The sequence below is a fragment of the Populus trichocarpa genome, chromosome 17, assembly GCF_000002775.5.
Source record: "Populus trichocarpa isolate Nisqually-1 chromosome 17, P.trichocarpa_v4.1, whole genome shotgun sequence".
Classification (NCBI taxonomy): domain Eukaryota; kingdom Viridiplantae; phylum Streptophyta; class Magnoliopsida; order Malpighiales; family Salicaceae; genus Populus; species Populus trichocarpa.
The window spans coordinates 8,288,968-8,298,594 of NC_037301.2; the positions used below are offsets into that span (position 1 = coordinate 8,288,968).

Sequence of the window (9,627 nt, forward strand, 5' to 3'; positions counted from 1 at the left end):
TCCTCCTCCTCCTCCAGCTCCGCCATTGTGCTAATTTAATATTTTTTAAAAAACACATTCAATTTGTAATGAATATTATTTAACTTTTTTTTAATGTTTAATAAAATTTTATTTGCATAATTTTTTGTTCTTAATGTTTAATAAAATTTTATTTGCATAATTGGTTTTTTACTATTAATTTATATAATTTTATATTATTTATTCTATATCACTTTTTTTTAAAAAAATTTAAAAATATGCACCGAGGGATTTACTGACAGAATGTATCACCGATGAATTTACAGACAGATATAATCCGTCGGCATTTCACAGAAGCTTGCATACTCACCGACACAGTTACCAACGGATAACGTCCGTTGGCTTTCACAGATAGCTAAAAAATATTTACTATATATGCCACTATCATCGGCGGAATAAATCCGTCGGTAATGTTCCAGCGGGAAGTTTTTTTTTTTGCGCGCAATTTTCGTCTGTAAAACCATCGGTAATATATTTTTTTATCGACAACCTTAGCGACGGAATGCGGTATTACCGACGAACATTATACCGACGGACGTTTTCCATCGGCGATTTAGTCGGTAGAAGAATTACCGACGATCTCTGAATCTCATACCGACGGAATATGTTCGTTGATAAAACTGTGAAATCTTGTAGTGATTGTACAATCAAATAATGCGATGAAAAGTATAATTAGCGTTTGATATTGTGATAGCGGTTGCTTTTCAAAATTGTTATTTTGCTTGGAAATGTATCAAAATATTTTTTTAAAAAAATTTATTTTGACATCAACACATCAAAATAATCCAAAAAATAAAAAATAATTTTAAACAAAAACATTTTAAATTTTTGTCAAACATCATTTGGGCCGCGTTCCCAAACACTACCTTAATGCATAGTTATCAGACTCGACTCGGGGGTTGACCCGGTAAAGGAGCCGGGTCTTAGGTTACACGGGTCAACTCGAATCAATCCGGAAGAATTAAAAAAATTAAAATTTTAATATTTCATATGAAAAAATTAAGAAATAATCCATGTGAATATAGACTATATGTGTTATAAATAATGAAGTTTAAAAGATTATTTCAAAAGGTTTTTTATCCCACATTAAAAATATACTATGTTAGTATGCTATCTTTTTAAGTTGAAATATTTAAACCAAAAATATTTTTTATTCCATATTGAAAAACATAATTTTTTTCTTGTGAACTCTATATTAAAGGATTTCAAATCCCACATTGAAAAAATAATTTTTTTCTTGTGAACATAGAGTATATATATTAAAAGGCTTCAAATTTCACATTGAAAAAATAAAACATTCTTCTAGTATTTATATAGTGAACTTTGAAAAGGGTTAATGACCAACTAAAAAAATATATAAAAAGGGATCATTGACTATGAGAAAAAACACATTTTAAAAAAAAGGGTCTCAACCAGGTTTTGTCTGGTTGCACGAGTCACAAGTCAACCTAGCAGGTCAATCAGATTTGCTGGATTTTTGCTCATTCCAATCTTTTGCCTTACCCGAATCAATCTAACCACCGAGTCAACTTGCCAGGCCGATCCAGATTTAATAACTATGCCTTAATGTACTTGAGTTCAAGCTGTGACATAAGAAGGTCTAAGTTTGAATATTAACCTTAACAAATAGTCACATTCAAATATTCAAATATTAGAAATTAATGAAAGAAATTTTTTAAGTAGCATTTGAGTATTTTATCGAGATAAAAGAGATAAAAACAAAATGAACTTGCTTCTTTATTTTTTTTTAAATACAAAATTTTACTTTAAAATTATCTAAAAATATATATTTATTTTATATCTTTATCTCTTCAACCAAATATATTTTTATCTCTTTTATATTTATTCATTCTGTCTTGAAATACTAACCAAATACAACATTAATAAACTATTTCCCGGTAGATATCTTAATATTTTTAGGTATTAGCTAGTTTTTGCTCCCACAATGCCGAAATATCTTGTTTAAAATCTATTTTTATTTAATTTTATAATAATTAAAATAAATATTCATAAGAATTCAATGCTTTAAATTCTAAAGTAAAAAATATATTTTTAGTCTAATTTTTTTCTTCTTATTCCTGTATCGTTTTGATATAAACTTGTTTTTTTTATTATTAGAAGCATGATTTTTAAAATAAAAACTCACCTTGATCTAAAAAGCAAGCAAAATTACAATAAAAAACAAAAAAACCATGTCTTAACAAGATTGTAATTAATTTGATAAAATTATATAAAATTTTTATAATAAAAAATAATAAAATAAATATCTTATTCTTCTCCGTTTTTTTAATTATATTGATAATAATTATATTTTTTTTCATATTCAATATTCAATTATTTAGTTTAATGAAACTATGGACACTAATTAAAAGTTATTTATTTATTTATTTATTTTTTATTTCACGGGTAAAAGTTTTTTATTTAATAATATTATATTAAGTAAATATAAATAGAAGCAAACTTTTCACTGAGAAATAGAGTGAAACTGAAAGAGCAGGAAGCATCTGTGTCACTGCGATCTCCACTGGTAACCCTAAAACTCTATTACTTGCTAAAATATCGAGAGCTAATTTCTTCTTCATCATCTCTTCCTCTTAGTAATCTGAGAAATTAGTAGCTACAGCTTTTGATTTTACAAAGAGAAGAATTATCCCTGGTTAGGCGAGAAAGAGGGAGCAATAGCAGTTAGGGTTAGGGTTTGTTGTTTCTAGGAATATAAAACTTGATTAATTCAATACTCAATAGAGAATAAATTTCGCTTTCAAATTAAATTGTGATTATAAAGAACTCCATTTTCTGTTTGGTTGCAGTTATTATTACTGCGGCTAATTTATCATGTCTTGGTGCACTATTGAGTCTGACCCAGGTAATAAATTTGATTGCTTTCTACTTACTAATCTCATCATCATCATCATCATCATCATCATCTTGCTAGGGTTTTGTGATAGTATTTTGGGTTTATTTAAAATCTTTGCATCAAGTGGTTGCTTGAACCTTTGGATTAGTCTTTCGAAATACGTTAGAGGAGTTGCTTCTGTGTCAGTTTGAGGGTTTTCTCTATTCTGGTATATTTTTCATAGATTTCTGTTGCTCACGAACTAATAAAAAGAATTAAAATTGTATTAATTTTCTGTCTTCAGGTTTACATATTGCCTGTACAACAATTCTTGCTGCTTTTTTTCAATTTAGTTAGCTATATGGTTGCCAATTTTAGCTTGTGGATTGTTAATTGTCAAGGAAGGAGTAGTTTGCAGTTCCCACGCATGAATATACACTATATCTGTACTTTTGAAATGGAAACCTCGTTGCTAAGATTCTTGGTTTGTAATCCAGGTGTGTTCACTGAACTTATACAACAGATGCAAGTGAAAGGTGTACAGGTAACCTATTAAATTTCTTATGCCATTTTTTCATTGCTTTTCTTGTTATGTGAAGTTTGTCTCCGTGCTCGTGCCATCCAGTATTTTTAATTCTCTGGACATGCAAGTGCTATGCTCCATTTTTTTTCCATCTTTCAAAGTTTTAGATGTAATTCAGGGAAGCTATCTGTAGTTTTTACTCTACTTTTTAGTACTTGTATCTTCTTTGTCTCTCATTTTTAAGGCATTCAGTTAAAAAAAAGAATGGGAAAGGAAACAGGAAAAAATGGAATTGGAATCGGATGCTAATGCTTAGGGAATGGTTTTTCTTTTATTTTCTTTTCTTTGATTTGTTTTTTTTTTCTGTCTTGGTTAAAGTATGAGATATTATTGCAATATGAGATAACAGTGCAAATTTATTATCAATGCTAATAAAAAACCATATATTACCTTTTCATATGACCATCACTACCACCACTGCCATCTTTTGTAGCCACCACTGCCATCTATTGTAGCTACCACTGCCATAATAACCACTTTAGCTATCACTAAAACAACCACCCACCACTAAAGCACCATCATCATTTGGTTTTTTATTTCCCCATGGGGGTTCTCTTAAAAATACTTTTTTCTAAATTGTTTACCAAAATAAGGCACTTCCTGCACAATCATAGGATATCATGCTATGCAAGCGTCTCAATTATCCTGCTCTTCTAATCAGCATGCATCTATTGATTACTTAAAAAGGAAAGCATTTTGAAAGACAAGTTTCTGCTTTAATTCGACTAGAGGTAGCAATTCAAAGATAAGGGGATAGAGAATCTTTTCACGGGGTTCCTGATGTAGCTGATGAAGGATTAGTTGGAGCAGACAAGCAACATAAATTATTCCTTGTTTGCACATTCAATGATATTAGCAAGCTAATTTGTGTATGATTTTCTTTTAAAATTCTGCCATCAAGTAATCTTATTTTCTCTTGAGAATTATGCTATTATGGTTTTAAAAATCAATGATGGAACAACTTTTTTCATGTCCAGTGCTTAATCCATATTAGCTCTTATTTTTGTGCATATAGCTTTGAATTTTTCCTTTTGATATATGCTTATGTGGCATTAAATTAGTAACTTCATTAGTTTGGTGCTTACGCAGAAGATTGTGGGAAATGAGTTCAAGTACCTTGTTTAGGGAAATAAGTTTTTAAATGCACACCTATTAAAAAAAAGAAGCTCCGCTTTTATTACCATCACCATTACTACTAAGACTACTGCAACCATCATTATTAGCATCACAACCACCAGGACTCATCACCATCACCACCACAACCACAACCACAACCACCGCCTCAACCACACCCACGACTGCCAGGAAGCACCAGTAAAAGGTCTTGGTGCTTAGTCATAAGTTTACAGTTTCTGTGGAGCACTATAAAGTTCACTGCTTTTTTTTCCTTGGTATTGGCATTTCAAGGTTCCATCCTGTTTCCTAACCGTTATACCCAATCCAATCTTATGAATTTAATGTCATTCTGGTTTTGTGTTACCCATTTTGGTTACTTTTCATTCCTGATACCTATTTCGTTGAGTTAACTGAATGGCACAACAGATACATTCGTTGTTGCTAATTTAAATGATTAATTCTGGCTGTTACCAAGGTATCCTATTTTCGGTTACTGAATGGGACCTTCTTAAGGGAAAAGAAGTAGCCAAGAAACAGGAACCAAAAGTACTACATGTTTCTATTCTCAAGGCATAATTGCTCTACTTGCTGGTTAGAAATGCAGAGTCCATGAATTGTTCAACGGGTCCATCACATAACCTCCATTCATCCAGATATGATATCTTGATCTGTCTTTAACAGGTTGAAGAATTGTATTCATTGGACCTTGATTCTCTTGACAGCCTGAGGTTAGTTTCTCATTCCATTGGCAACAAATGATTTTAGCTCGCATGCTCGGTTGCTGTTTTGTTTATGTTAACCTGTGACCTTTTTTTTCCACTCTTTTCCAGACCTGTATATGGTTTGATTTTTCTTTTCAAATGGCGCCCGGAAGAAAAGGACGAGCGTGTTGTAATTACGGATCCAAATCCTAACCTCTTTTTTGCCCGTCAGGTATGTTTAGACGAGATCCACAATCAATGGAGGATTGAAAGCTCTAATTTATTTTCTTAAGGTTTCCCCCCTCTTGTAGGTTATCAACAATGCTTGTGCAAGTCAAGCAATTTTGTCTATCCTCATGAACTGTCCAGATATCGACATTGGTCCAGAATTGTCAAAGTTAAAAGAATTCACCAAGAATTTTCCACCTGAGCTCAAAGGTTTGGCTATTAATAACTGTGAAGCTATACGTGTAGCTCATAACAGTTTTGCAAGACCTGAGCCTTTTATTCCTGAGGAGCAGAAGGCTGCCAGCCAAGAAGATGATGTGTACCATTTTATAAGTTACCTGCCTGTTGATGGAGTGCTGTATGAACTTGATGGATTGAAAGAGGGACCCATCAGCCTTGGTCAGTGCACTGGAGGGCATGGTGATCTGGATTGGCTGCGTATGGTGCAACCAGTGATCCAGGAACGCATTGAAAGGCATTCCAATAGTGAGATAAGATTTAATCTCTTGGCAATAATCAAAAACAGGAAAGAAATGTACACTGCTGAACTCAAGGACCTCCAAAAGAAGAGGGAGCGAATTTTGCAGCAGCTTGCTGCCTTCCAGGCAGAAAGACTGGTCGACAATAGCAACTTTGAAGCTCTGAACAAATCCCTCTCTGAAGTGAATGGTGGGATTGAGAGTGCTACAGAAAAGATTTTGATGGAGGAGGACAAATTCAAGAAGTGGAGAACAGAAAATATCCGCAGGAAGCACAATTATATTCCTTTTTTGTTCAACTTCCTCAAGATTCTTGCTGAAAAGAAGCAGCTGAAGCCCCTTATTGAGAAGGCGAAGCAAAAAGCCGGCGCCTCAAAGTAGAAGGTTTTTTTCCCCTATCCTTTCTTGTTAGGCGGACACTTGTTCTTCTCTGGGATCATGTTGCTAGTATATTTAAACCTTTTCCCCATGGCTATTCTGATCTCTCTCCCGCCCATGTGAAGCTGGTTTGCAATGTTTTCAGGTAAATGAACGTTCACCCTCATAGTTTTAGCGTCATTGACAAGTAATATGATATCAAATTACTGTTCAGTCTAAAGTCAACTGGGATTGTTTATTTATTTTCTGATAGGTGGATTGTTTAGTCTTTTTCATTACCATTAGCAACTTCTATACTCTCCCCGACGGCATGGAACCTCTTTCAGAACTAAATTTTATCTACCAAAAATGAATCCAAAGACAAATCTGCATCAACGGTTGCAGCAATGGTGTTTTTAAAGTGTTTTAGTGTTTTTTGTTTAGAAATGTATTAAAAAAATAATTTTTTATTTTTAAAAATTACTTTTAAAATTAGCGTATTAAAATAGTCATAAAATAAAAAAAATTAATTTGAAATAAATTTTTTTTTTTTTAATTTTCTTAAAATACAAAAACAAATAAAACTAGAGTTGTGGGCTGTTTAATTTTCACTTCAGCGTACCAACATATTTCTTTCGCTGACCTCATTGAATGAAAGAGGTCATGATTCTATTTGCATGGATCCATACGTATAAAGAACATGAGGTTTAAGTGAATAATTAATGTCAAATTGATACATAAAATTATGAATGAGGTGATGATACTGAAACTATTTTGTATCAGAAAAATTACACTAAAACCATTGACACAAAACAGTGATGTGTAAGAGTTATTTGTAGCAATGAAATTTCCCTAAAATATGAATCCTTTGTGAAGAACAAGGGGATACTGGGAAAAAAGACTTCCTACGATTAGCATTTCTTACAACTCCTACAGTTACAAATGTGAGAGCCCACCATATAAATAGGGTTCTTTTTCACACTCATCAATACAATTTCCCCATTTTTGTTCGCTTCACGGGTTCGCTGAAGGACCTGACATGGATCCACTTGGTCGCAGACCACTTCTCCCCCTCAATAACAGGGCAGCTCGCGTGCAAGCTACCAGGGTCAGGAGTCGCGTCAGGATGGAGACTGAAGAACAGCAAGGCATCGCCCTTGTTGGGTTTCACTGCAAGTAGAGCTAGTGCATATAAGGCAAGCTTTTCCTACATATTCAATGAAGATCAATCATATATTAATTAACACCTGCATAACCCTTTTTAGCACAATCAGACCAGCTATCATCCTTTGCTTGAGACCCTTCTGCCTGTACAACACATGAATTGAGAATATGATATAATATGTTAGCCTGAGACTCCCCAAATTAATTAAAATAGAAGAAAAACAACCAAATAAATAAAGCAGTCAGTTGTAGCAGCCGTCGTTATATTTTATATAGACATACCTCTGAAGTGGGAAATACGGTTTCTCCCCCCTTCTTAACATCAGACAAGTACATAAGTACGGTGGCGGCCCGATGGCCACCCTCTTCTTGATTAGCCTTGTCCACGAAATAATCAATATGTGCTTCGTATTTCTGACCATGCTCATAGCGTAGTATCTGAATCGGCTCCCCATTTTCTAATTATATATAGTTAATACAAAAGTGATTTAATTTCCTCTTGCATAGACAACCTTAAACATAATACTCCAGACCATCGCATGTATTGAGTTTACTTATACTATCACACCTTAAACAAATGTTTTACTATGTTGTTTACATATGGGTGTGTCTGGTTTTGTATTTTCTATTTATAAGAGATTAGTAAAAACTAGTTCTGTATACGTACCTTCTGGGAGGAAAGTCCAGGCAGCAATCCTGGCCTCAATACCATTAACAATTTCGTCCTGAAGAGTTGAAAACATAATCCATACGGTTGAAGGTCTGAAACTAAAATCAATGGATGATAGATACCCAGAGCAGCAGTTTACGTTCTCACCTCAGTTTTGAAAATAAACATGCCGCTACTGGTTCTCTCTTGGCTTTCCATGCTCTCTCCAGTTTCATCATTAGCCACCATTGATTTCACAAGCTTACCCTTAGCCTATATATATATATATATATAAAGAAAGGGCAGGCCAGACGATTATAAGTAAACTACACATATTTAAAATCATAATACTATTTCTCCAAATGAAATCAAGTTGATGCTAACAAACCAGATTAATAAGATGATCACACTCCTCGTCTGACAAGAATCCCTTGTACACGAAGGCCCTTTATCAGGTTTCAAACGCAAAACAGTTAAGCACATAACATACTACTATATATATGCAGTAGAAAAGAAGAAAAATGTACCTGGGTTGCCAAGAGAGTTGAGCGGCTCGAGTCGGATCAAAGGCCTTTGTAAATGCACCTGTTTTCGATCTAATTATCACCGAAAATCAGTCAACAAATAGCCACCATACATGCAGTTAGTTCTATTCCATATGAAAGCAAGATTCATCAATACATACGTTTCTACAGAAGCATAAGAAAGAGGAGGGAAGGCGAGCAGCGGTAGCAAGCAAAGAGAAACCGTGAGAAAATAAGGAGACTTCATTGATTTCTCTTCTCCCTTTTGTTTATACTTGTGGAGACAGAAATGAAAACTTAGACCTGAGAGATCAATTGGCTTTTCTCTGTTCAAACTTCGAAGGCCTCGTGAAAGATTTTGTGGGGCATCTAGCAAAACATTTATCTTCCCTCTTGCTTACAATGTATTAATTGTGCCCAGGGGTTTTGGAAGGTTTGGATTTGGTAGTCGTACAAATAATTAATTAGGGTCTGAATATTTTGGCTGTATTTGGAAGCAAATCATTAACAATTAATGAGATAACATGGTGGGAGGTGCCATTCGCAGATTCTATGTATGCATGCCCGAATTTCGGTTTTCTTTTTATTGAGCGGACGCGTTTTTTTCACTCCAATATATATATATATATATATATATATATATATATATATATATATATATATATATATATTCAATCTACAAAACATTAATGAAACTCCATCATCATCATCATTCATATAATTTTACCTTATTTAAAATTAAAAACAAATTGTTTACACCTAAAATAATCTTTTTCCTAAAGATATGCCCAGATTTTCTTGGGCATTAGGATAATTGCTGCTCATCAACTACCTGATGTGCCTTGTAGATTCCTCTGCACCGGTATACTCTAATGGCTACCGATCCCAGCAAGGGTTAGCCCTGCAAAATGGCATGCCCAGTAATGCAGAATCCCAGTTCTCTATGAAACCACTAAATGTTGCATTGTTCTC

General features: G+C 33.7%; 2 protein-coding genes across 2 annotated transcripts; one reads left to right on the top strand and one right to left on the bottom strand.

The window, feature by feature from the left end:
* Nucleotides 1-2,436: 2,436 nt before the first annotated feature.
* On the top strand, nt 2,437-6,614 carry LOC7495939 (ubiquitin carboxyl-terminal hydrolase 2). The gene is made up of 6 exons (XM_002323781.4): nt 2,437-2,545; nt 2,829-2,884; nt 3,352-3,398; nt 5,235-5,281; nt 5,384-5,486; nt 5,566-6,614. Exons 2-6 carry the CDS (start codon nt 2,854-2,856, stop codon nt 6,340-6,342), a joined length of 1,005 nt encoding a protein of 334 aa, XP_002323817.3. The 5' UTR covers nt 2,437-2,545; nt 2,829-2,853; the 3' UTR covers nt 6,343-6,614.
* A 600-nt stretch (nt 6,615-7,214) lies between these two features.
* On the bottom strand, nt 7,215-9,219 carry LOC7482434 (probable prolyl 4-hydroxylase 7). The gene is made up of 8 exons (XM_002323989.4): nt 8,817-9,219; nt 8,659-8,727; nt 8,520-8,577; nt 8,300-8,404; nt 8,150-8,207; nt 7,765-7,940; nt 7,566-7,626; nt 7,215-7,488 (listed from the first exon to the last, which is right to left on the bottom strand). Exons 1-8 carry the CDS (start codon nt 8,900-8,902, stop codon nt 7,304-7,306), a joined length of 798 nt encoding a protein of 265 aa, XP_002324025.3. The 5' UTR covers nt 8,903-9,219; the 3' UTR covers nt 7,215-7,303.
* Between the last annotated feature and the right edge of the window lie 408 nt (nt 9,220-9,627).

Excerpts from the sequence above, each read along its gene's own strand:
- LOC7495939 (XM_002323781.4), top strand. The coding sequence starts at position 2,854 with ATGTCTTGGTGCACTATTGAGTCTGACCCAG. Across the intron at positions 2,885-3,351 it reads CACTATTGAGTCTGACCCAG|GTGTGTTCACTGAACTTATA; the intron begins GTAATAAATTTG and ends TTTGTAATCCAG. Across the intron at positions 5,487-5,565 it reads ACCTCTTTTTTGCCCGTCAG|GTTATCAACAATGCTTGTGC; the intron begins GTATGTTTAGAC and ends CCCCTCTTGTAG.
- LOC7482434 (XM_002323989.4), bottom strand. The coding sequence starts at position 8,902 with ATGAAGTCTCCTTATTTTCTCACGGTTTCTCTTTGCTTGCTACCGCTG. Across the intron at positions 7,627-7,764 it reads CCGTATTTCCCACTTCAGAG|GCAGAAGGGTCTCAAGCAAA; the intron begins GTATGTCTATAT and ends TGTGTTGTACAG. Across the intron at positions 7,489-7,565 it reads TGCTAAAAAGGGTTATGCAG|TGAAACCCAACAAGGGCGAT; the intron begins GTGTTAATTAAT and ends CTCTACTTGCAG.